The 26,726-nt window shown below is 40.3% G+C and overlaps 3 protein-coding genes across 21 annotated transcripts in view; 2 read left to right on the top strand and 1 right to left on the bottom strand.

The window, feature by feature from the left end:
- The window catches only part of LOC118599815 (stress response protein NST1-like), an 8,262-nt gene extending 5,218 nt beyond the window's left edge, over positions 1–3,044 (top strand). Inside the window, exons 2-3 of the mRNA XM_036215902.1 lie at positions 1,767–2,643; positions 3,041–3,044. Coding sequence (XP_036071795.1) covers positions 1,775–2,643; positions 3,041–3,044 — 873 coding nt within the window. The 5' untranslated portion in view covers positions 1,767–1,774. The remainder of the gene's footprint in view (positions 1–1,766; positions 2,644–3,040) is intronic.
- LOC112143831 (titin) lies at positions 2,732–24,309 on the top strand. 17 transcript variants are annotated; one of them, XM_036215994.1, is made up of 32 exons: positions 2,732–3,145; positions 4,385–4,681; positions 4,774–4,878; positions 4,966–5,084; positions 5,220–5,438; positions 5,536–5,623; positions 6,152–6,304; positions 6,523–6,620; positions 6,941–7,113; positions 7,196–7,312; positions 7,844–8,008; positions 8,159–8,293; positions 8,400–9,137; positions 10,509–10,694; positions 10,772–10,990; positions 11,081–11,260; positions 11,362–11,568; positions 11,655–11,831; positions 11,912–12,145; positions 12,220–12,384; positions 12,583–12,777; positions 12,855–13,028; positions 13,546–13,751; positions 13,915–13,965; positions 14,047–14,091; positions 14,682–14,744; positions 15,890–16,069; positions 20,565–20,948; positions 21,347–21,469; positions 21,650–21,757; positions 21,838–21,918; positions 23,221–24,309. In XM_036215994.1, exons 1-32 carry the CDS (start codon positions 3,110–3,112, stop codon positions 23,248–23,250), a joined length of 5,451 nt encoding a protein of 1,816 aa, XP_036071887.1. In that variant the 5' UTR covers positions 2,732–3,109; the 3' UTR covers positions 23,251–24,309. The 17 variants fall into 17 exon arrangements, with proteins under 17 accessions (XP_036071887.1, XP_024123809.2, XP_036071886.1 ...); XM_024268041.2 differs by having other exon boundaries at positions 8,156–8,293; positions 11,915–12,145; XM_036215993.1 differs by having other exon boundaries at positions 8,156–8,293; positions 13,918–13,965.
- Positions 24,310–24,791: 482 nt separating this feature from the next.
- The window catches only part of LOC112143884 (casein kinase II subunit beta), a 2,705-nt gene continuing 770 nt past the window's right edge, over positions 24,792–26,726 (bottom strand). The window contains exons 2-7 of one of the 3 annotated variants that reach the window (XM_024268115.2): positions 26,584–26,656; positions 26,206–26,308; positions 26,014–26,129; positions 25,854–25,929; positions 25,582–25,771; positions 24,941–25,385 (exon numbers count right to left, since the gene is read on the bottom strand). In XM_024268115.2, the coding sequence (XP_024123883.1) occupies positions 25,295–25,385; positions 25,582–25,771; positions 25,854–25,929; positions 26,014–26,129; positions 26,206–26,308; positions 26,584–26,655 (648 nt within the window). In that variant the 5' untranslated portion in view covers position 26,656 and the 3' untranslated portion in view covers positions 24,941–25,294. Of the gene's footprint in view, positions 25,386–25,581; positions 25,772–25,853; positions 25,930–26,013; positions 26,130–26,205; positions 26,309–26,583; positions 26,657–26,726 lie in introns of all 3 variants that reach the window. The other 2 variants (XM_036216008.1, XM_024268116.2) reach the window with 2 other exon arrangements.

Here is a 26,726-nt window from a genome sequence, read left to right as displayed (position 1 = left end):
CTGTGCTGGGAAAATAAAATTCAGATTTTCACAAAAAAGAAATAATCTCAAATAACAAAGTTATCAATAAAATTGCTTAGTCCTAATTTATTCATACCTGTGGTGTAAGAAGATGCATGACTTATGCATTATATTACTTGTGTTTGTTACCTTCTAAAATGTGTGCTTTGCCACATTTTTTTGGCATTTATCACATTTTGGCTGAGGTTCTCATCATCTTCATAATAATTCACAGATTACCAACGTTTTTGGACTCCACCCCCCCAAAAAAACATACTTTATTGGAAAGTTACTTTCATGTTTGTGCATATTACTTCACTTATTAGCTGGAAAGTGTAATTTAAAAATGGTAACAACCAAAATATAATGAAAAAATGGCAATTTAATAGATTTCTTAGTTTCATTATTACTTTGGACGGAGAATAGAGACAGCAGACCCGCCCACTTAGGATGGACATGTGCAGCGTGGAGAGCCAGCAGCATGGGCGGATGACCCAGGCGGTGCTAATAGGCAGATCTGGAGCAGAATGCCTCCTTTGTGTGCGTGCAGTCTAATGAGCCTGTGACAGGCCTTCAAAACTCGATGTAGATCCTCTCTTCAACAAGGAAGGCTATTGTGTGTTGAAATAATGTTTGTGTGCCTGAGAGTCCTGTTATTGAGCTAGATTATTATCTGTGGGTGGCAGTTAGCTTCATGTTTCACAGGGGAAGTCTGGTATTCCAGTAAAAGTATGCACCAAGTAAAGGTTAATGATAAATTTGAGATATTTTTTAGACGTTTTTCATATAAAGATTTGCGTGAAATGCATGAAAATAAGTTATATGAATGCTTATATAGTTTTTTAGTTTTCAGTTTAAAACTGAGCTGTATGTTACACCATTGAACTGAATCTTGAGGAAAGATAATTGTTGTGCATACCAGTATGTTTACTTTGAAAGTGTCAAATAATGTGCTAATTGTAAGGAGGATTTATTATTGATCATTTTATTAGATTACACCAGGCTTAATATGAGCCAACTGCAGCATTTTTCTTTATTGTTACTTGCTTCATAAAACTGTTTCCTAAAAGTTGAGGGTTGAACCAAATCATGGGGAAAGTGAATCGTTGCATCCCTATTAAAATGTACTTTAGTAGGTTATTTTTGTCCTATTTTTAGTCAGGTTCTTTATGTGTGACTACCGGTATAAATGTTATAGTACATAATATTTACCATCAAATGCAAGCTTTATGTTTTGCTGACTCGCACAGAAAGTATCATCTAAATGCCATCTTTCCACAGACGGATTATCCACTGCAGAAGCCATGTGATTATGTAAAGTTCAACATCACCTCAAATATGTGCTACGGGTCTTCTGTTAGTGTATTACTAATTTCAGTAGATTACTGTTTATCTACTCAGAGGGTATGTCATTCCTCCATGTGTTAAATCTCAAGGAGTGTTTTTTTTGTTGTTGTTGTTCTTCTCAAGCAAACCCCATGTTTAATGATCCCTTTATTTTAGTTAATTTAGCAAAAGTTAAGAGAGCTTTTCTAGTGTGGTATTCATTATAAACACAAATAGTACAACATACAGTGAGATGTATTGTACGACTATAGAGACAGTTGTTACGGAAGCCGACTTCATTGGCGCCGGTTGTGTTTGTTAGTTGGCTGCTTCTGTCAACAAACAGAAGTTTCATATTTCCTGGTACATATACAGTTTTAGAGGATTCTGTAGCATCCACAGTGAACTCATCCCTGACTCCTTTCTGTTCTCCTTCCCAGTGGCTACAATGACAACAGAGGCAAGTGCAGTGAGCGAGGCCGACACTGAGGGCAAGCAGAAGGCAAGCGGTGCCACGCCTGAACCAGAATCGGAACCGGAGAAGCAGAATCAAGGAGCCACCGCATCTGAGAAGGAGGGAGAGTCCAGCAAGAAGGCCCAGGAGCAGGTAGCTGAGCCTGGGCCTGCAGATGCAGCTACTTCTCCTGAGGAGGAGCAGCTGAAGCCTCGCACTCGGACCTCGGCTGGCAAGGGCCTTTCCCGCCTCTTCTCCTCTTTCCTGAAACGCCGCTCGCAGTGCTCGCAGGACGGTGAGGGCTTCGAGCCAGAGAAGGCTAAGGACGAAAAAGCGGAGAAAGAGGAAAAGGCTGACAGCTCTGGAGGGGAGGAGAAGGTGGAAGAAGTGAAGAGCGAAGGCAAGGAGGTCAAAACTTCTGAAGAGAAAACCGAGGTCAAGGAAGTTAAGAAGGAGGAAGAGAAGCTCAAACAGAAAGAGGAAAAAGTTGAAGAAAAGGTAGAGAAGAAAGGCAGTAAAAAGAAAAAGAAAGAAGCAAAAAAGAAGGTAGAGCAAAAGGTCGAGGAAATAGTGAAGGAGGATCAGTCAAAAAAGGCTGAGGACAAGACAGAAAAGAAAGACGAGACAAAAGAGGAGAAGGCAAAGCAAACTGCTGAAAAAGAGGATGCAAAACCAGAGATAAAAGAGGAAGAAAAAGAAAAGGATACTGCAGAGGTGCAAGAAAAGAACATAGAAACCAGAAAGAAAGAGGAGGAAAAAGTTGACAAGAGAGTCGCTAAGAAAAAGGAAAAAGAGGACAAACTAAAGAAGAAGGAAGAAGAGAAAGCAAGAAGGAAAGCAGAGGAAGAGGAGAGGGCTAAGAAGAGAGAAGAGGAGAAGGTCAAAAGGAAGGAAGAGGAGAGAGCTCGAGAAGCGGAAAAAGCAAAAAAGAAAGAAGGAGAAAAGGCTAAAAAGAAGGAGGAGAAGGTGAAGGAAGAAAAGGCCAAGAAGAAAGAAGAGGAAAAACCAAAAGAAGAGAAGACTAAGAAGAAAGAGGAGGAAAAACCACAAGAAGAGAAGGTAAAAGAAGAAAAAGGAAAGAAGAAAGAGGAGGAAAAACCCCATGAGGTGAAGGAAGAGGATAAGAAGAAAGACAAAGAAATAATCGAAAAGACAGAAGAAAAGCTGCAGAAAGAGGAGGAAAAAGAGGAGAAAAAGGAGAAGGGCAAGAGCAAAGGAAAAAAGGAGGAGAAAGAGGTGAAAAGCAAGGCTGAGGAACAGGTGAAAGCACCGATTGCTGCTCCGGAACCCGAACTTAAAACAGAGCCGGAACAGGATGCAGAACAGACGATGGATCAGCAGTCAGTGAGCAGCACTGAGACTCAGGTAACAGTCACGTCGTTTAGTTTTCTAACACTTTGTGCTGTCGACTTTTGCTAGAAGGAAACAAAAAGAAAAAAGAAATTACATCCATATCTGTCAAATGTGAGCCAAAAGACTTTAAAGCCTCAAAAAGGAAAGTACAGCAGTCCTTCGTTTATTGCAGGTGTTACCTTCTAAAAATAACCTTCAATAGTCAAAATCTGCAGAGTAGTCAGCTTTATTTATTTTTTTAGCAATTACTACAGATGTTTTAAGGCTGTGAAACCCCTCACTACACACTTTAAACACTTTTTTTAGACAGACATTAAAGACCCACTCTGAAAATTGTGCTTTTTTAGTGTTTTTAGCATGTTCTTGTGGCATTTTTCTGACAATGGAGGCCATGTATAAAGAAAATTAATCTTAAAATTTCTTTATTCAAATTGTGATAAATCAGAAGCAGATAAAAAAATACAGTTTGAAATATAGTCTTGCCCACAACTCAGAGGCACATTTCTAATGAACTCCTACCGCTCAGCAGAAACTATGTCCTAGAAAATGACAGTTAAAAAATAGTCTAAAAACATCATAATCACAAAAAAAAAAAAATACCACTGGGAACACTTTTACAAAAGAGGCTCGGAGTCTGACTTTAAAAGTTTCTCACTTTTCTCAACCTTCATAAAAAATGATCAAACATTTATTTATTTAACAGCAAGGCCCCTAAAGGTATAATGAGGGAACACTATACACTAAAAACCTTAATGAGTTATGCAAGGAAACCAGGTCATTTTGTCAATTAAAACACAACTTCCACTTATTTTTTTAACAAATACTAAACACAGATTCAATACAATGTTGATCTGATGCTTCCTTCCACTCGAGAACAGAGTTTAGCTCTACCAGAGTGACGCTAACATGTCAAACCTTGGTTACTGTCAGTGAAAATACTGTCTTTCAGAGAACTCTCGCCTCTGTATCCATGATGTGTAACATTTAATTCTTGTCCCTTATTTAAATCAACACAGACCCTATTTTTTATGGTATCTCCAACCTCCTCTGACATAACATATTCTCCTTGCAGATTTAGGTTTCTTAGCAAGATGTAATAGATAAACTAAACGGTTTTACAACCAGTTTTCACTTATTGATCCCTTGCTTGAGAAAGCTTGTATTTTTAGCAATAATTCCTACACATTTATGTATATCTATTACATTTCATCAGTGTTTGACAGTCCTTCTGTTCCGTGTTACTGCCTTCAGCCTGCTCCAGAAGAACAGAAGGCAGAATCTGAGATAAAGAAAGAACCTGAAGTGGTGGAAGAGGTGAAAAGTGACGACACGGTGCAGAAGGAGGAAGAACCAGCAGAACAGGGGGAAGCAATCAAAGGAGAGGAAAAAGCAACCGAGGTGACGAAAAAGGAGAAGCCTGTGAAGGAAAAGAAGACGGAAAAGAAGACGGAGAAGAAGGCAGAGGAGCCTAAAGGCGCCAAACGTCTGAAAACCATGCAGTGCAAAGTCACTTTACTGGATGATGCTCAGTTTGAGTGTGAACTTGATGTAAGATTTGCTCTTTTGAGTGCATGCAGTTAGCTCTGGTGGTTTTTTTTTTTTTAGAGTTCTGTTGTAATGTACGTGTCCTTCCCATTTAGAAACATGCTAAAGCCCAGGAGCTTTTCACAAAGGTGTGTGACCACGTCAACCTCCTGGAGAAGGATTACTTTGGCCTTGCTCATTGGGAAACTCCAACCAGCAAGGTAAGCTGGCTCCTATCAGGACAAAAACAGGAAAAGAAACAGATAAGAAACTTCTAACAAGTGTTTTTTTCCTCCTTTATTCTGCAGACATGGTTGGAACCCACCAAAGAAATCAGGAAACAAGTGCCGGGAGCCGTTTATGAGTTCACATTCAGCGTGAAGTTCTATCCTGCTGATCCTGCCCAGCTCACTGAAGACCTTACTAGGTAAGCTCCTAATGTTAAAAGTTAATTATTCATCTAAAATATCACATTTTGTGAGTAAAAATGTCAGTAAAGCCAGATTCCATTTTTTAAAATGTTTTTTGAGCCTGACTCATTTCTTTTCCTCCCATGTCTCAGGTACTTTCTGTGTCTCCAGCTGAGAAAAGACATTTTGCGAGGTGTTCTTCCCTGTTCCTTTGTCACGCTGTCCCTGCTGGGCTCCTACACCGCCCAGTCAGAGCTGGGAGAATATGATCCAGAGCTTCACGGCACAGATTACCTGAAAGACTTAAGTCTGGCCCCTGGACAGAGCAAAGAGCTGGAGGACAAAGTGATGGAGCTGCACCGCACATACAGGTTATTTAAAGGCCACTTCATTTTGTCAAACCAAAAATCTTTTTCTTTAAAAATCAAATTACAGATGAAATAAAGTCCTTGTTGTCTGTGTCCACAGGTCAATGAGTCCAGCACAGGCAGATATGCTGTTCCTGGAAAATGCCAAGAAACTTGCTATGTATGGAGTTGACCTGCATCAAGCCAAGGTGACATTTTAATATAAATTTTTTAGTAGACCGGTTTTATTTTATTCATTTAAGGTGTTACAAGTAACTTCCTATGCACCATATTTCCCAAGAATCCCTATAAATGTAAGCATTTTTAAAATGCTTGTCAATATATTGCATCAATTTTTAATTACATAAGTGTTATTGTGCTGTATTAGAAAAACCCAAACTACAATGTACTATCAGTTGAGAAATTGTGCCTCCTAGTGGTCAATGTCAGAAGTGCAGAAATATGTTATTTGTCTAGAATTAATCTTAATATTTAAGCTTTTTGAAGTACGAAAATATTGACATACATCTAAATAACAACTGAGGCTCCTTTGAGGAGCTGCAAATGAGAGTTTCTCTGTCATTTACACTTAAAGGTGTTAAGGAAACACATGAGTCTCACATTGTAAACTGAAATTAAAAATGACTTAATGATGGGGTGAGATGGCGTAAATTAGATCAGGGGCTTGTCGGAACAGCAAATAAGATGAGCTAATTTATTTATTCATTTTAATGCAGGATCTTGATGGTGTTGACATCACGCTGGGGGTGTGCTCCGGCGGCCTGATGGTTTACAAGGACAAGCTGAGGATCAACCGCTTCCCTTGGCCCAAAGTCCTCAAGATATCTTACAAACGAAGCAGCTTCTTTATCAAAATCAGGCCGTCAGAGGTGAACACCCAAAATTTCAGTTTTCATTTTACATCTTGCTGCTTTCTTCATACTCGTACGATGTGCAGTACATGTGGAATTTACTGACATTATGCATCAATTAACTTTTTATGTTTTTTTTACTTGTCGAATGAACTAATTCGATTAGTTTCTATTAAATGCCAGACTTACTTCACTTAATTTGGCTAACTGTTTTTTCTTTCCCGTTTTTTTTTTAGCAAGAGCAGTATGAGAGCACCATCGGCTTCAAACTGCCAAACTACAAGGCCTCAAAGAAGTTGTGGAAAGTCTGTGTTGAACACCACACCTTCTTCAGGTAACGCACTGTCCTTTCCTTGATGAAACTTTCCTGCTCGGCAACTGAAGTCGATCTTACGCTATTTTTTTTCTTCCTGCAAGCTAATTGGTCACTGTTGCTTAAGACTCAAATTGGATTTGTAGGTGAAAAGCCAATTGCTTGTGGTCAAACCATCCAAGCTCAATCTTTTGACCTGCTTAAACAGATAAACCTGTAAACGTGTTACATAAATTGAAGACATCTGGAGTTCCATTGTTTTTTATGTTGACTCAGACTTTTTAAAGTTAATATAATGATATTAGCAGACACGTGAAAGTAAAGTTCTCCATCGTTTGCAGGGTTTCATCAGTAGAGCCTCCTTCGTCCCGTCGCTTCCTTGTCTTGGGGTCCAAGTTCCGATACAGCGGCCGAACTCAGGCGCAGACACGCCAGGCGAGCTCCATGATTGACCGTCCTGCTCCTCGATTCACGCGCTCTGCAAGCAAGAGGCTCTCGCGTAATCTCGATGGAGGTATGACCAAGTATATGTTTAAGTTAGATTTTTTCCTCCAGAGAAAATCTGTTTCGGTTACTTATTTCTGACTTTTCCGCAGCTGGAGAGGAGACTCTCCAGTTTCTGCTAAAACTCACAGCATCGTCCAGATGTGAGATTGATGATTGGTCATTGGTGATTGGCTCTGATAAGCCCCAGTCCTCTACGACTTCCTCAGGTACCAAGAAGTGTGTGGAGCCACGCTGAATGCCTTTTGGCATATTTGTAATGCTTGCGCTCATCAGTCATCATGTCTTCTAACTTACTCATCCATTCCTACTCGTTTGCTTTTACACGCCTGTCTTTGAAGATGCATCGTTTTCTTCATGCTTGATATGCCTGGAAGGTGGCGTGTTGGTCATGACACGGATTTGTCCTTCCTCTGTGATGACTCGGAGCCGGTTTTTGGCGCTTCAGACTTGAGGAACAAATCAAGGATTCCTCTCACATTTAAACATGCTTGGGCTTTTTATTGCTTTATAAAGTATTATTTTTATTTTGCTTGAAACACATGCAATCTAACCTCTTCCTAATCCGACTCACCTATCCTTTGCTTCAGTGGCATCGTCTATTTTGTTTTACTCTAACTTTGTCCTGGAGGACTGCCCATCATCTGCTGCAAATGCTTTATATCTCATAAGGCTTCAGAAATGCTTTGAAGCACCTAACCGTCATGTCAACGAACCATCACCTCGTTCTATCTTTGCAGCCGAATGGGAGGAGGGGCCTGCAGAAAAAGCCTCTCGAACCATGATGCAGGAAATCAGTCATCAGAGGCCTGATGAGCTGAGAAACCAAGATGACTGGTCTACCCTTCTGTATCATCCTCCAACTCTTTTCACGGCTGCACCTCTTTATTTTAGGGAGGAGCCAGGTATCTGCACCGCTGATACTTGCAGACCCTCTGTTTTTCTGCTTTTACTCAGAATGAGTTTGATACAAAGACAGTTTTTTTATGCTTTTGCTGGTTCAATCATACATCAAACACATAAAGGTACATCATTTCTCGCTCTGATCTAAGCAGCTAAGGTCAGCCTGGCTATGAGCTCCTCTCTGGACCAACTGTTGCAACCAGCACAGAAACAGCAGGACGACTGGTTCTTGTACTTTGACCGAGCAGTCCGCTCACCTTCTCCCAGGGGGGTTGATGTTTCTCCATGTGAGTGTCTGCGTTTCTACAAAAAAAAGGAACAGCGCCCAGTTTGACTTCAGCTGCAAAAGCTTTTCATTTTTCCACATATCATTTTCCTTTGTTCTCCCTTCAGTCTCCTCTGTAGACATTTTCCAGCTCCAAGAAGAAAAGCAGGGTGTGTCTGTTGGCGAACAGGAAGTGACCACTAAGAAAGTCATCAAAAGGCTGCAAAAAAAAGTGACCTTAGTAGATAATTTACAAGAGGATGAAGTGTTGAAAGACAGACTCAGGGAAGTGAGAGACCTGGAGGAAAGGCTGCAGGAGGTGGATGAGATGGCAGAGAGACTTCAGACAGTGATAGAAGAAGAGCTGGGGAAGGAGGAGGTCAAAAAGTTGATTGAAGAAGAAGGAAATTGGGAGCGGGAACAGCAATTTAGAAGTGAAACAAAGGTGGTGGTGACAAAATATGTGAGGACGGTGGAGACAGAGGAGGAGGATGAACTAGAGGAACAAATAAAGCAGGTGTTTCTGAAAGATTTGCTGTCTGATGAGGAGGAGGAGGAGAGGGAAAAGGAGGAGCCACAGGAGGGTCAGCTAGATGAGAGTTTGAGGGAGAAGCTACGAAAGATGGAGCAAGAATGGCAAGAAGAAGTGAGTGAAGTGGGTGGAACAGCTTCTCTAGAAGGGTATCAGGTGGTGGAACGTAAGACCAAGAAGGTGACTCTTATCAGAGGGAGAGGTCAGGCTGAAGTGAAGTTGGAAAAACAGGAGGAGGGGATTCAGGGGGGAGTCACAGAGAGGACTCCAACTCAGATTAGAGATCAGGACGATTGGTTTCTGCTTTTCTACCGGCCAGTTATCAAACCGTCAGGTACAGTATTTTGTGTGAGTTAACAGCTTTGGAGCTTCACTAATCTCCATCATACTCTAAAATCAGTAAATCCTTAGTCACAACTGCCCTTATGGGTGGATATGGGCTGTCCGCGGGCAAAAAAATGGGCAAATTTGTATGGCCCGCATGAAATAACAAGATCGTAGACCGCTCAGTGAGCCTGTGGAGGGAAAATGTTCATGCACATTTTTTCTGTGGACATAATGCGAGCGACAGGTTGTAGCAAACACTTAACAGGTAAGAATGAAGTAGGTGAGATGTAAGTGTGTTGGACATGACTGTTAGAAATTAGACTGATCATAGTTTGTGTGAGCAATGAGCACACACACCACGCGTACGGCATTCAGGTGAGGTCAGTACGATTCAGTACTCGCACCTGCATACGACTACAGTGTTGCCACTTTTATTGCAGGAGGTATGTTCTAAAAATAATTAGCACAGTAGGATACAGATGTTTCTCTTAAAATCTAAATTTGTAGATTTTTTTGACACATCTAAAAGCAAAAAAAAAAAAAAATCCATACCAGTTGTATACAAAGATGAATTTCAAATAATACAGGAAAAATAAAAATAAAAAGGATCAGTTCCAAGCAAGATATACATTTCTAACTAAAACAAAAATACAATTTTAATAATTTAAGCAATATCCAGTCCAATATATGTTAAGAAAGGTTCCCAGGTCTGTTAAAAGATCCTCTTTGTGGTGCAGTCGATAGGTCAGATAGTCAGGAGAGATATAGTTCACCACTGATTTCTGTCACTGGGAATCAGATTTTTTAAAGCTGTAAAACCCATCATTACACACTTTATACACTTTTCTCAGACAGACTTGAACATTTTTCTCACCTTTTTTTAACTCTCAAAGTTCAAACATTTGCAGAAAAAAAGTCTTGAATTATAGAATGAAAATAAAGATCTGTTTGCAATCAAAGATTTATGTAAATTTTGGAAATCTGAAGTGTACAGGCACGAGTGTACCACACATAATCAAACGTTCCATTTTCAACAACGTCCCAAACCTCGAGACACACCTACACTCCCCTAAAGACGTTAACATGCGGTGGCTCCACTCAACGACCCTCTACGCATCACAAAAGCCCACACTATGTGACTAAGGTTTTAGGCTTAAAAATGGTCAGATTTAAGATTTAAGACCAGCAGCAGCATTAACACATTGACCAGCAAGGATCTTTCTCCATATATGATGCTTCTTCTATCTGCTCTATAGTTATCATTTTTTTTTTTTTTTTTACAAATACCACGCCATGCTTTGCGCTCATACATTAAGCGTCATGGAAGTGTGTGCTTTCCTCTGCGCTCAAGTACTTGTATTTTCATTACAATGACCAGCTGATGGAGCTATCTTGGATGGACGCGACTACATCAGCTCAAAGACTGAAATGACAGCTGAGGTTAGAGTGACGGAGAGGCAAATGCATGAGCAAATCCTGCATGGCCCGCCCGTTTTAGGCGGGGAGGATGACTGGTTCATGTTGCTGGAGGTTACTCCCAGAGGAACACCTCCTACTCCACCAGGTATAACTTCAACACTTCCGGCAAACATCCTCTGTGCTCCTGCCAGCTTTTAATGTTTCCTTTTCCCAACTTGTTAGTTCCATTGAAAGAAAGAGTGCAGATAGAGGAGAAAGTCTTTGTTTCTGTGGTTGGAGCTGCAGAGGAGGTAAGAGCTGTTGTTGAAGAAAGCCAGTTGATGCAAGAAGAGCCATCAAGAGTTTTCAAAGGAATCTCAGAACCATCAGTGAGAGGAAGAGAGGACGACTGGTTTGTTTTGCTGGTTTCTACTCCCAAACAAACAACGTATGAACCACCAGGTATAGGCTAAAATCTTAAAATTATTATTTTTTTTTTTTACCGTAGTGTACTTAGTTTACTTTATGGTATTACTGATTTTTTTTTCATAGTTACTAAAGTAACTCCAGTGAAAAGAGTCCCTGTAATCGAAGAACCAGCTCCTAAGCAGAGGGAAGAGATGATGGAGTTTGTGGGAAAGGTTACAGAAATACAGCAGATGCCAAGCGTTGAAGATGATTGGTTTGTGTTGCTGGCTCTTCCCCTGAGAGAACCATCATTTGTCCCTCCAGGTACTCCAGATTTCCTTCTAGTCATCCTCTCAGGCTGTTTTTTTTTGTTTGCTTGTTTGCCCTACTAGCTCACAGGGATTTATCCCTCTGTTTGTTCCTAGTTTCTCCTGAAGAGGAGCGCGCTCAGGTTTCTAAAAAAGTACAAATTTTTGCTGTTGCTGAAGCTGTGACAGTGAAGTCCAGGAGGGAGATTGTAACTGAAGAGAATTTGAAGCAGAAAGAAGATGAAAAGCCGTTGAGGGAGAGAGATGATGACTGGTTTCTCCTGCTGGAGGTTGTTCCCAAAGTTGAGTCTTATGTGGCACCAGGTACATCTATCATCCACCTGCCACCGTATTGACATAACCACATTAGGAACCAGGTTTTTCTTTAAGTGTGAATTCTTCTGTTCCAGTTTCTTTGCCATTGGTGCCTAAAATCTATGCAGACGTTTCGACCAAAGCAGAACACGCAGAGTTGAAGTATTCGACTGACACTGTCCAGATCAAACCACAGCCTGTGGCAGACAGAGATGATGACTGGTTTATTCTGTTTGATGTTGATCCTAAAAAGGCACTTACAACGCCAACAGGTATAAAAGTGCATTTGGACCTCAGATACATACTTGGAGGACTTCCTTCAGTCACTCAACTTCTTTCATGCTTTGCTCGGCAGAAACTCCCAGAAAAATGATTCCGGAAATCAAGGAGACATTAGAGCTCGAGGTGACCCGAGAGACTAGAACATACAAGAGAACAGTAATTAGTGTGGAGAGCAGGCAAGACAGGACAAGTGTTGCTGAAATTAGACAGAGCCAGATGCCACAGCTGCCGGAGACTGGAGGAGAAGACGATTGGTTTGTTCTGTTCCACGCTCCCCGAGAAGCGCCCGCTGTCGGAACAGGAGGTACCGCTCAGGAATCTGCAAGCACTGAAACGTTAGCACCAGATTGATTTGAGTTCTTTATATTTTTGCATCAGACACCACTATCCAACCTGTTGTCACAGTAGCCCCGCCCACTAAGCCAAAACCAACATTTGTGATGGAAGACGTGAGAGCACCTGTGACTCTGGTTAACCAGCCACAGTTAAGAAAAGTGGATGATGACTGGTTTATACTGCTGGAAATTACAGAGAAAGAATCAGGTATTCTGCCGTTGTGATTAGGTGTTCTGTTGAGACTAAAATAACTTTATATATATATATATATATATATATATATATATATATATATATATAATTCCTACAGAAGGATCTGAATCATGCCATCAGTAATTATGAGAATTATCTGGAGTTTGTTTCTAACTTTTGTCTTTCTTTTGCCATGTGCTCATTCTTTGTCAGCTGCTTTGCATGAGCACATTTATTTGGGGCAAGTTAAAGAGTTTAGGGCCACAGAGCAGAAAGTGCAGCAGACAGTAACCATCATAGAGAAAAGATGGCAACAGAAGGAGCCCACGCTGCTGCGTCCAGCAGTTGAGCAGCAAGAGCTGGAGGATGATTGGTTTGTTCTTCTGGATGTGGCGCCTAGAGCATCAGGTATTGTCTAAAGACCGTCGCTGTTCTGCTAAACTGAGCTTTTTCCACCATAAAACTTGGTTGTGTATTTGTGTTAGTCGCTGCCCCTGAGCGCACACAGATCCCCGCAAAGGTTAAAGTTCCAGCAGCCCCAACAAGAGTCAGTGTTTCTGTGTTGAAGCCACAGTTTGAGAGGCGGATCCTGGAGGAGAGGCACCCTCCTGCACATGTCATTGATGATTGGTTCACTCTGCTAGATGTTGATCTCAAAGGTATTCTTTTCTAAAGTGTTTGGTCCTACTCACACTTGGTTTCCAGTGCTTCATAAAGTATTTACTAACATGAAAAAGACACGCTACCATTTTTTTTCTGAGTGTTCTTGAATGGCTTAATATATTTTACCAAAAAACAAACCAAAGCAGCTGTGACAGCAAGCATGTTTGCATTTTGAAGAAACAACGCTTTCATCCACAACGCACTTGAGATGTTGCCTTACTTTTTGTTAGTGCCTCCTGCTTCATTCACAAGTGGATTCAAACACAAAAAAGAAAACTTCTGCTTCTTGCCTAACTTGCATTTTCCTTTTTTCAAGACTCTTTGAAAGAAAAAAGGTAAAGTATGCTTTTGCAGCGTTGGCATTTTTTCTGATTTACAGCTAACCTAAGTACGGTAAGTATGCTCTGTTTTTATAGTCATGCTTTCCACCTGCTTTGACGTCTCATGGCATCCTGATTCGCCACAACACCTACGTCCTTTTATTGATTCCTCTCCTTTCTGGATTTTGTCTAGCTGTGAGCACACAGAGAGGAGCGCGTCCTGTCAGCGCTCCCGTCTTCTCCCAGGCCGCTTTGGCTGAAGCAGGGATCCCCATGGCGCTCCTCGACCAGCCGCAGACGTCCACTCCCATCAAGGCCGGCCGTCAGGAAGAAAGGAAGCTGGAGGTCACCGTTGAAGCTGCCGAGCCCTCAAAAATAGAAGTTGAAGCAGAGGTTAAGGTATGTCCTTTATGTCTTGTGATGCTTCTATGAACACTCATTACACAGTTGGAAACATGCAAGGTAAAATCAAACTTGCTAGTTTCTCAGAAAAGGGCCAACAATTGAAAACGGCATAGAGATCAGAGGTGTCTAAGTGTGAACTGTCTCTCTGTCTGTGGAGCAGAGGGAAGTAGACTCTTCACTGATGTCAACCATCAATGGGGACGTTCAGGTTAGTGTCAGACACAGGCCTCTCCTGCATGTCATCCTTCAGAGAAGGATGCTAACGCATATTCCTCTGCCACATATTTAGCATGAATCTGAGAGGACTCTCACAGAGGGCGTGCAGATGCGAAAGGTCAGAGTCTCTGCGTTGAACGTGTGGTTTTTGCTGTTCCTGCCCACCTCCACCTCTGACGGTGCAGCTCCGCCTCCTCTCATGTGCTTTCATACAGTACAGGTCTAAAACGAGACCTAAAGGCGATTCTATACTCATACATTATATCCATAAAGATAGAAAATACCTTAAATGATAGTATAAGTGAGTATCCGGCCCTTTGTAGAACGCTAGAAACTCAGTTGGGTTTATTCAGAACGTTTTCATTCTGTCATTACTTTCCGCTGCTTGCCATTGTAAACACTTGGAATGCACACACATGCATGACTGTAGCCTAACTGGTGTATTTTAGTGCGTTTGTCACTATTTTATTTCACCCTTCTGTCGTCTTCTAAACATAGAAATCTTAAGCAGGCTCTCTTCATTCTGTGTTTTGCTGTTGTAGCACAGCTTTGAGCCCTGCAGTCACTCTACACCCAGATATTTGCATGAACTGTCGTATTAACATGTCGCTGAACTCCATAGTGTGCATGTTTGAGGTTTATTCTGTCAGGACTAAAACCAAACCCACACTTTTTTTGTTTGTTTTTGTTTTCCTTCATTCTTCACAGAAAAGAGCTAAGAAAATTGAGGGTGACTCAATTTATATCAGACATAGCCTTTTAATGCTGGAGGTTTGTATCTGTTTTTTGTTTTTGTTTTTTTGTTGGAGGTGTCGCTCTCCAGCCTGTCTTTTCTTGCTCTTTAGCTTTGGCTGTTTGGATCTCACGCTTGCATGCGGCACGATTCACACTCTCTGCATTTGTGAGGACTCACCGTGTGTGGCACATTCAGCCTGATCTGTTTGATTCAGGGGTTTGCTTCAGTGAAACGAACTGGGCTATAATCAGGATTCTACTGCAACCAAACTTGTTCACTTGGTCACTACTGATCACAATTACAACAACTTTTTTGAGGTTCTGATTTAGCCTGTTGAGCAGCTTTGTTTTTATCTTACATTTCACTGCTTTAACTACATATTATTAATTTTTAATCTAATTTTTAGTTTCACATTTTGCTACAATAATGCAAATTGAACTTTGGCTGGTGAAGTAAAAACTTTAATAATGAATTAAGCATTTTTTAATACTGCAAAATTGTTACCTTTTAACATCAGCTTTATTGTTTTTAGCATATTCCTGAGCCTTTTTATGAGTTAATTCATATAAATCAGCAAAGTTCAAAATGTTTTCCCCCAAAATGCTTCTGCTGCTGTCAGTTAATTTGTTTAAAAATGAACAGGATTTGCAAAAAAGGAAAAAGAACACCAGCTCCACTGTCTGCTTTCATCTCCTCTTTGGTTTTGCAGCAAACACTCTTGAGATGTTTGGCTGCAAGCGGAGCGCAGTGAAAGCAATACTTAACGCTGTGTGCTGTGCTGTGTAATGTCTGATTTCTACTGGTGCAGATAATTTTCAGCTTTGATAAATCACAGCAACCACTCCTCAGTCGGTTTGCTGCCATCATCCGGCAGTCTGAAAAGGAGTCGTTGATGATCTATCAAGAAACAAGCATGGACATCGACAGCCCCTTATGTTCCATAAGAATCATAAATTCAACCTGCTTCTGCTTTTTTATTATACTGCAGTAAATAAACACACAAACAGACTATTTCTGCTTTCTAAATCATTTTTTATCTCTCCTCCTCTTCCCATTACATCCTCCATCCTCCTCCCCTTGTTTATTTTTTACATTTTTTATTTTATTTTATCGCTTATTATATGCAAATTTGCCCGGTCCTTCCCCCTCCTCCCCTCCCCTCGGACTTTTCTCCATGAAGGAGTTTGAAAAGCCTCAGGAGGACCTGCTCCAGCATCACGCCAGCATCAGCGAGCTGAAGAGGAACTTCATGGAGGCCGTTCCAGAGTCCAGGCCGAGCGAATGGGACAAGCGCCTGTCCACGCACTCTCCCTTCCGCACCGTGGGCATCAACGGCCAGCCTCTGCCCAGCGCAGACGGGGTAGGTCTATCACCAAAACACTGCAACATTTTAAGATAAGAAGAGAAACACTTTAGTTATTTAATCATCGTGTAGGGATTTTGCTAAAATCAGAGCTCTGTGTGCAAAAACGTTCTAAAAATGGTTTTGAGAGTTTTGCACCAAAGTGTATTTTTTGTTTGTGTCTCTTGCATTAAGCTGCAGTAAGTCAGCCTCATTCAGCTGCCTCTGAGGGTTGTGTATGCATGCAGCGTGGCATGCGGTATGCAGTACATGCATGTGTATGCAGAATGCAGCTGGGACTCATGGAATCTGGATCTGCTTTGTTTGGTCACTGATAGGAAAGATGCTGAGTCATCTTTCAGACGGGTTATCCGGACCTCTGAAAGTCTGAGTGACATTTATCCTGAATGCTGCTGCTAAAAAAAGTTTGTTGCATGGTTTAAGGAGCAGATGGTGAACACTGCCTGCATGACTACTGTCATGGAGGTTTGCATCTTTTCATCTCTTCTCTCTTTCCTTTTTGTTCAGCTCTTTTTCACGCTGCTTCACTTTGTGTTTGGCTGCTGCTTTCTTCAGGTTTTTCCTTTTTGCACCCAAAGAGACAACACTTCAATCACATTTGCATCAGAAGGTCTTAAAGACCCACTCCGGTGAAGATTATGTTTTGATGTTTTCAACATGTTCTTGTGGCATTTTTCTCATGATGGAGGACATATTTAAAATAATTAAGCTCAAAATTACATTTCTGAGTATTTCTTTGGTTAAATTCTTGGGAATGAGGAGCAGACAAAAGGATCCCATTTGAAAAAGAGCATATCTATGATGTAGAAAACACGCTAGTTTCCTTCCTTCTCCGCTTAAACAGATTTTTCAGTAACTGAGAGGGGAAGGGGGGGCGGAGTTGCTCTGCGCCAACGGTTTTGCCCACAACTTAGAGGTCAATTTCTAATGAACTACTGGCGCTTTGTCCTAGAAAACTACACATTTTTATTTAATTTGGCTAAAAATAGCATAATTATAATATAAAGACAACTGGGAATTTGGGCTGCGACAAACCATTATTTTAATAGTCGACTAATCGTCCATTAATTCTTTTTTGGTTAGTCGACTAATCAGAACATGCGCAGACTGGATGTAAAACACGAATCTTAACCATTATCAGCTTTAAACTAGAAGTATTTAAACTATATGCCAACTTCAAATAAAGACAATTTGGACAATAGTTTATTGAACCTTTAATGAAGCATGCAGCTTCTTTGGTCTCATTGACTCAAATATATCAAAAGTGTATTTTGTACTCCTGAGCGCTCACAGCTATGCTCAACTTCACTACACTGACTATATAATTCCAAACTGGACGATGCTCTCGTTTGTAGCGAGGAAAGTTAGCATTTTTATATGTCTCGCAGAAAGACTTGATCTCTTTTGAGAGCAGATGTTCCCTTCAGCAGAAACAAATTCACTCCGATGGGGTAGAGGTTGCAGGAATGCACAGAAAACATTTAGATATTAAGCGTGCAGCGTCGTTTTGAGATAAAAAAAAACTAAAAAAAAAAAAAGAAATGACTAATCGAATACCAAATTAATCGTTAACTATTTTAACAGGTGACATAGTCGTGACTAATCGACTAATCGTGGCAGCTTTATTAGAAACTCTTAAAATGGATCAAAATATGATCAGAGTGGGTCTTTAACATCAGTCATACTTTTTCAGTCACTTTCTAAAAGCTACACATTAAGCAAAGAGGTTGTATCTTTAAAAAAAATGAATACATTTGCACTCAGACCTTATCAGGATAGTTGTTCTAAAGAACATATTTGAAGTCCTAATTTTCAGCCATTTTTCTAAGATCTGATTTCAAAACCTCATAACTCCTAAACTTCACATCTTTAAAAAGAAGGAGCAAGTGTGGATGACATTCTGTCTTTTCCTAAAATAAAAAATGTAAATAGTTGGACAAGGAAGTCAAAATAAAGCATGTTAGAATGCATGTGTAGTAACGACTCCCATGTTCTGGATGAGGAAAGAAAGATTTTTGGTTGAAAACTTCTGTTTCTTCACAATTCGTCTGTTGTATTGTTAGTGTTTTTTTATTTTAGCAAGTTGAGCACTAATATTAGACACTAGAGGATTTTTCAGAATTCCTTCCTCTCATTTCTCTTCCTCCCTTCCTCCTCCTCCCCCCTCTCAGTTTGTCATCCGCCTCCCGCGCGGCCCCCTGCTAGACTTCTACTCCAAACGCAGCTGAGGGGCTGTCTCAACCCTGCGGAAACCCCCCCTCTCAGGTGTGAATGTGACCCACGGAGATCGCATCTACCCATCAGCCTCTTAGCTTTTCTTTCTTCTTCTCCTCCTGTCCTTCTTTTGCCTCCTCTGCAACATCTCTCCAGCATCGTCATCCCCATCCTCTGCTCCACTCCAAACGCAGCTTTTGGTGTTGTTGTTGCTTTCCAAGTTTCTGTTGAACAAGACTTTGGTTCCGTCTTTCCGCTGCTGGTGCTGCACCATCTTCCTGCTCTCTCAGCCACTTACAGACTTCTCCTCAAAGATTCATAACTGGAAATAACTCATCACCTGATCTCTGCTGTATATTTTTCTGCAATGGACTTTAAAAAAGATGAATTTGTTCTCAGAAAAACCACAAACCTTTGGACTGTGTCACTTTAAGCCTGTTTTTATAGCCCTGCTGAGGTGCATTTATATTGTCCAGAAGTTGTGAACTTTCTTAATCAGCAATATAACCGTTCCTGTTTTAAAGAGGCAGCTCCTTTCTACTACAGTGATCTGGCAGTTTGTGTTCAACAGTTGCAAGAGATTCCGTGTTGCATGACTGTAACGACAATCAACTTAGACCAAAGAGTAAAAGCCATTCCATTTACGACATGCGTTTTTATTCTTCTCAAGTGTTTCTGAACACAATTAGTGCATTGCTGTCACGAATGAAGCTTTGTATGAATAATTATTATGATAAAATATCTTTAACTCACATTTTTCTGTCATGAATTGAACTTTGAGCTAATCTGTAAACTTCAGTGATTCACATTTCAGAATCCCAAAGATAAAAGCACTCTATTGTAATAAAACCACATGAATAAAGTCATGTTAGACAGAGCTGTTGCATTGTATTGTTAGTGATTTGACGTTTGTTTACTTCACAGTTTATTATTATTATTTTTTTATTATTATTATTGTTGCTTATTTCTGCATTTTTATGTATTTTTATGGAATTTAAAGTAAAGATTTGCAATAATATCAATATCTAGAGATAGTAGTTCTCATAACTCTTGTGGATGTGGTTCTTTGAATATACAGTCATGAGAAATTTAAGTGGGCTGTGTGACACATTTTTAAAGTTTCAGAGGCTCCTTTCCAGCAAATCAAATTCATTTTTAACTATAAAATGAGGAATTGGTGGAAAAATTTAATAAACACCGGTTGGATAAGATCTGTATCTCAGAAATGTACAAAACTCTGAAGTTTTAAAGACGCGCTCTGATGAAAATTGTGTTTTATGAGTATTTCTTTATTTATTTCTTTTTTATTTTATTGCTCAATGTCGTCAAAATAACTGAACCAAAACAGCCACCATTGACCATTATTAGATGACCAATGTGGAGCAGTGATGCAGCAGCAGCTCATTAAAATGCAGGCTCATTAAATCAACTTAAAACGTCATCCACATTGCTTCTCACTGTTTTCTTGACAGTCTAAAAGTCGTTAACACTTATTAGCATACCTTGTAGCTTTAGTGTCTCCTGCCTTGCAGAATGCTTTCACTGTATCAAAGCAGCAGCAAAAACAAATGTCGGACCTTCATACAGACATTCATAGTTGATCAGCGAAATGAAAAGTTTGAATAAGTGAGCCATCCAGGCCAACCACAGCACCCTTTATGTTTTTCTTTTTGTTTTGACACGCCCCCTTAACTGCTGGCCAATGACTGAAGAGATCTTTAGTCAGGTGGTTTTGTTTACAAGTTTTGGTCTGGAAGAGAAATCTCTGTTAAAACTAAGTCTAAATACAGACCAAATGCAAGGTTTAAAACTCGATCCGGAACAAATTAAGCGGACCCGGTCCAGAACAAATCCCTTTCCAGTGTGAATACACTCTCGGAGGCAAATTTCTAAGGATTTTCTACCGCTCCACTATGTCCTAGAAAATGACTCTTTAAAATTTTTGGCTTTAAACGACACAAACATAACTAAAAGGTCACTGGAACTACTTTTATTAAAGATCAGTATATGATCGTACCTTCAGTATTAAAAGTTATTGTCTTTACCAGAAAAAAGCACATACAATGGAAAATTTACATGTAAATTGACCTAAAATGCGTAATAACAATCTCCAACAATAAAGGATATCGAAATTATGAACCAATGCTTGTTTGTATATAAATCTATCATTTTGATAATGACCATGTTTGTTTAATTTGTGATGTTTTTGCATGCAAACCGTGATGAAAATGTTGTCGTTCCAGATGATCACACGGTGACTGTGTTTGTCTTTTTTTAGACTGAGTGCATTAGTCCACTGTGCAAAGGTTCAGATTCAAAGGCTGCTCTCGAGGAAGCCGCTGGTAATTTGGGAGTTTCAGACCCGTCCAGTCCCACTGTGAGCCACCACAGTCAGCCTGACGGTGCTGACGCCTTCGACTGTCCTCTTGAGGAAGAGTCCCTGAATCAGGAGGAGGTCGTAGTCTATGAGACGCTCTTGGTGCCGCTGGTAGAAGTGGAAGCAGCACATCTGGGTCCTCCCTTTGACTCCTCCTGTAAAGCTTTAGATTTGATCCAGGAGGAGGACGAGCCCGGACAGTCAGAGCGCTCTGAGGGGATAGTCGGATCCTCCTCCGCTTCCCTTTTCTGGAGTGATGGTCCGCAGGTCGTGCGCTGCTTTCAGGTAGTCTCCTGACGCCATCGGGGCTGGCTCTCTTTCTGCCTGACTTTTGGCTGCTACACTCTTACTTCGCAGCACGACGACAAAGCATGCAAATCACAGCTGCTCTGTGAATGATGGCACAGGCTGCAGAAGCATTCCTCAGTGGTGCTCTGAAGTTCTTGACTCTGGTGATGGATCGCTCTAAAAGCAGCACGCTTCCGTTGACTCAATGTTAACACCCTACAAATCACTTTTCCTAGCTTCTCATAACGGTTGGTGGTGGGAGCAACATTAACTATGATTGCCTTGATTCAAATAAACCTACTTTGGTGAAGTAGATGGTGGAAGGGGAATGCATGGGATTTTACTACTGTGAAGTAGCTACCCAGCAGCTCATGGGGCTGTGCTCCCGTTCACAGCCCCCTCTGGTGCAGACCCAGACTGTCACCATCACAGCTGCCTCCACCTCCTTACCCAGTGACATCTCCACCACAGAGGTCCCTATTGTGCCCACCAAAACCTTCACCTATGAGTCTACAAAGGTAGGGCGCTCCAGCCAGGAGCCTGTCCGCAGATACAGGTGTACATGCAGGATACGCCAAGCACGCACTAAGATAAAAACGTGTGGTGAAGCACGAGGCAATGATCCGCTCTTCGTGATGACAAGTCTGCATCCTTTTTTCACCAATTATTACTCACTTTTCCTCCGCTTGGCTTCCCAGGTGACGGGCGACGACGAGGACAGGGATGACTCGACAGTTTCCACTTCGAAGACCATTTCTTCAGAGTCGACCTGTGGAAGCGCGGTCACCACCACTAAGATCTCAAAGGTTAGCTGCGCTCTCCTCGTCTCTCGGATTCTCTTCTTCACACGTCCCGCTCATGTGTTTCCTGTTTGATCCTCACTCAGGTTGTAAAAAGCAGCTCCACAGAAACTCGGGTAGAGAAGAGAATTGTCTTAAATGCTGAATCTGAAACGGATCAAGATCAGGTACACGCTGTAAAAAAACGTTTTCTCTAATTCAAAATGGCACCAAACCACTTTATATTCATTTTTATCGTTTTTGACACTCACATTTCTGTAACCCATATCTCATTAGCTCATTGAATATGAGTTGGTCCATGTTTTTGTCCTGTAGTTCATTATCATTCCACTAGGGGGAGTAGAGGGGCTTTCCTGCTCATTTCAAAATGGCTGCTTTCATGAATCTTAAAAACCCTTTTGGTGAGAAAAAGTTTAGCCAATTTTCAAAACTTCAAGTCAACATTTTTTACATGATTATTTGCTGTATTGGAACGGACATCTAAAAAACAAAAAATTCTGTTTAATATTGTTACGCCATATTAAAAGTTTGTGGATCAAATTAGAGACAGTGGGTAAATAAGGTGCTTTGTCCTGAACAATCAAGCCAATATTTTTCCATCCTAAGCTAACATTAGCAGTTTTTCGATTCGCAAAATTCTAAACTTAATTACAATTATCCGAACAAACATAACCCAACTTATGCATAAGTCATTCAAAAACATGTCAGCGGATGTTACTTGGTTTAGGCTGCAGCAGATACATTAACATTTTTTTCACTAGCGCTCATCGTCATCTATCAAAGGAGACATTGGCGTCTTGTTCAGGCTATGGAGCAGCAAACTACGTGGGAGCGGATATGGATAAAGCAGTTCTGGGAAATGGTGGTTCACAGAGGAGTTGTGGATCCAACAATTAGACATGACACGCTCGACTTTTAGTAAGCTGTGAGATGCTGTGAGACCTCTAGTGGCGCCTATAAGCATTGTATCCGGTGTAGTAATTGGTCACATTACTTATTTAATTTTTGTAAGTGTTTCCATTGCACTTTTGCAAAATATGTCATCTTGATACTCCCCAAAACCCCCTCCTCCAAACTAAAAACTTTTTTTTTGTGATAAATGTTTTTTTTCAAAATTGTTGTTTTCATTTTGTGGAATTTCTTGGTTAATGGAAACACATTTTGTGTTATGTGCAAAAACGAATCACATCATCCAACATAATTGATACCATCTATATGTCTTAAAAAATAATATTGCAAAATATTTTTTGTGGATTTCATCAAAGGATTTGGGAAACAATTTAGCTCCAAAGAGTTTTAATTTTATGTCAGTTCTGAACATAGTTATCCTAACCTGGCTGTGAAAATTTGGTTTATGACTGTAATTTTTTGCTTCTGAATTATATTTATTTTTAGTAAAAGTATCTCAATAAAAAAACTGTCCTTTATTAAAAACCATATATTGAGTTAAATCATGTCATCTGTTCCAGGAGAAACGTGGCGGCGCCTCAGCCTTGTAACCACGCCCTTTGACTGACCACCACCACCTTCAAAACCCCCCGTTTGACTGCAGTGCTCCACAGAGACCCCTTTTGTTCATTCACAGACGAAAGATCTTAGAAGTTTGCACCTGGAATGAGTGAAAACTGACTAGATTCCTCTCTTTAGACCGTTCTGTTCTGTTGTTTTTCCCCCAGCTGAGCCAACATAGGTATTTAGTGCTGCACTTTGCTGATCTGGATAACTGGTTTAAATGACAAAACAACCGCGTTTTCCCATGAGTGATTTTAAACTTGTTTGTTTGAAAATATTTTATTTTGCAAAGTCCTTTTGATACGCTTTTTTTTTTTTTTTTTTTTCAATACTGCTTTTTTGATGAGTCATTCTTAGCAGCATTTCAGTACTTGGTGCTGCTAAGAACAGCTTAAAGTAATAAATTCAAGTATACTCTATTTTTGTTTGCTTGTTTATTAAATTCAGGACTTTTTTTTTTTTTGCTTTTTTAAAAAAATAAAGTGACATACCTTTCATGGATCTGTGAAGGCGTATATTCTGTGCTCAAATTTGGCCAGTTTTCTTTCTTTTGAAGGCTTGGTTCACTCTCAGGTACGAAGCTTGAACCTTCTCTCATTTCCAACCAGCCATGAACCAGAAGCCTACGCATTCTTGTAAAGTCTAAACTCAAATTGATCTATTTTGAGATATTTCTCTATTTTTTAGAAGTGTGCTTTTTTATAGTATTTGTACAAATTTCAGGTTTTTAAGTTATTCATATCCATCTGCTAACAAAACCGCAGGTCATTCTGAGGATTCAGCTCTCATTTACAGTCAGTCGTCCTCTTTGTGGGTCAAACTTTCCTCGCTGAGCTTCAGCACACGATTCCCCGCTCCAATAAGGTTCTGGTCTGTTTAATCTCAGGTTTTGATATGATTTGTAAAACCACAGACCTCCACACCGATTGTATGAGGAATGTTTATGTTTTGTATATCCATCTCTCTTGTAAATGTGCATTTATGTCTGGTCAAGTGAGGTCAATAAAGTTTGTCACTAAAGTCCAACACCTGAATGGGATGAAGGCAGCTGCCCGAGTACTCGTGGCTCCTCCCCCTCCTCGTCACTGGAGCTCGTTTTGTCCTGCTTATACATTAATTTATTTGTAAAGTAGTAATTGTCTCACATAACTGTGATGTACTGTGACGTCGCCAGCTGATTTGAAAATGTCGCATCACCTGAGCTTGTAAAGCCTTCCGTAGTTTGAAGTTAGGCGCCCCTCACTTGTGTTTCTCCAAAGCCTTTTTCTAGATTTGACCCTTTATTTTTAGAAACCTCATTTTTAACCCAATCTAAAGCCATTGGTATTGTAACTACAGTAATAAAAACACAAACTTCTCCTGGAGGAAAATGTAGAATTTCACATAAAAGGGAAAATAGTTTTTAGCGAAATAAAATATTGTTGCTTTGTGACTAACTCCTGTCTTTTTATGAAAAAATAAATAAAAACATGAATGACAAAGCGTGATGTTGGACTGTCTTTAAAGCACACACAGCAGAACACATTTGTTTTCAAAGAAATAAACATTTATTTATCATTCACTTGTTCCATAGAATACAATCTATCATTTTGATACAAATACAGATTTAACAGGAAAAATAATCTTCAAATAAATAAATTCATCTAAGCTAAAGGAAAGAAATCTTTCTTATATGGGATTTACAGCTTTTCATGGCACCTTTATACATTACCGAGACTTAAGCACAAAAAGAACATTCTACAATCCAATCTGTGTGATTTATCTCACTTTAGATTAAAAGCGGAAAATAATTTTAATTTTAAAGCATCATTAAGGCTGTGGCTGGTCATCACAACATAAACAAACCTTTAGCCTTAAAGTTCTGTCATTTCTGACGAGTCTCCCAAGAGTCAAATGATGCACAAACATCGTCTCTGTAGCGTCACATTTCAATAAAAAAAAACTTAAAATATTTGACAACTGTGCTGCTATTTTGATCAAACATTGAATATACTGCTTTGACTTGAATGGCAGTAGAGTCCATGTGTGGCTTTAGCGAATCGTCTTCACCGGGCTCTTGAAACTCGATGCAGCTTGAAGCTGAAGCTGATAAGCCATCGGGTGAATTTTGAAACCATACAGCCTAAAAGACAACAAAAAGTTATTGAAAACTCTGGGTTTTGATGATTTATGATTCAAAAAGTTCTGCACTTCATGCTCATGGATGTCCAAGTTCTTTTTTCTTCTAGTTGTGTGAGATAATTCCTTAGTTTTAATTATTTCTATGACTTTGAGAACAGTGTAGATATGAATTTTGACACCTTGCTCTCAGTACTGACCTTGGCACAAATTGGTTGGCTGGACGCTTTGGCCGATACTCTGGATGCACCATAAACAACATGTGAGGGAAGCCGGTACCGAAATAGGCTCCGTCTGTGTGGTGGTGTCTGGAGGATTTGGGCGTGTACACGTCCATGCATTTTGGACAGTAGAGCTTCACCATCGCTTCTCCGGGGATGTCTGACAAACCTGCACCCACCGGATGAACAATGATTTACTGGAATCAAGTTTAGTAGAATTAAAAATAAAGATTTTACGAAATCCAACTTACCAATCGGAAGCATTGGCTGATTTTCACAATAAACTCGAGGGCAATAGCCAAAATCTCCTTGTTGATATTTTTCAAGCTATAGACAATAAAAGGAATAGTTATAATTGATAATAAAGTCTTAAAATGTTCAAAAATTAGACAAGACTTTGCAGCAATTCACCATTTGGGCGATGCCTCTGTTAGTGAGGATGTAGCGAGCATGAATGAGTCCATAGAGCATCTCTGCAGCCTGCTCTATCAAATCACTCTGGTTTGGATTATCTTCAAGCTCCTCATCTGGTAAGAACAAGCGACAAATTAAATGAAGCTACTTTCAGTTTAACATGAGAGCTGTAAATCTGTCACAGCCCACCTGGCTCCAGGTCAAGAATCATGTCCAGAGCCTGCCGATAGTGAGGCACCTGCTCATTCAGACCCGTCAGGTTGAACTTATCTTGTATGTAATCCTCGTCAACCTGCGGCAGAAGGGGATGAGCAAAAACTGCAATGATGTGAAAGCATTACACAAGAGCATAACTGGATTTATTTAATTTCAGAGTACAATGAGATAATAAACTGTGAACACTTTTTATTTCTTTATTTGCTTCAATGTGATTGTTTTGGATCCAAATTGTGTGCCAAATGAGATTAAGGGTCTGTAGAGGGGAAGAAGTAAGAGTCCAACAGAAAGTAGACATGGTAATGATTAATAATAGTTTAATCAATAAGAAAATACTGGACTGAAACCAACCTCACAGAAGAACTCATTCCCCCTGAGTCCACAGAACCAGGATATCCAGGAGACTTCCTCTGAGCTGCTCATCCTGTTCACAAACAACAGCGGCGGTGAGCTACAGACATCCACATGCTAACGGCGAACTATCGCAAAATAAT

Source organism: Oryzias melastigma, linkage group LG16 (assembly GCF_002922805.2).
Source record: "Oryzias melastigma strain HK-1 linkage group LG16, ASM292280v2, whole genome shotgun sequence".
NCBI lineage: Eukaryota > Metazoa > Chordata > Actinopteri > Beloniformes > Adrianichthyidae > Oryzias > Oryzias melastigma.
This window is presented reverse-complemented; position numbering and strand designations above follow the sequence as displayed.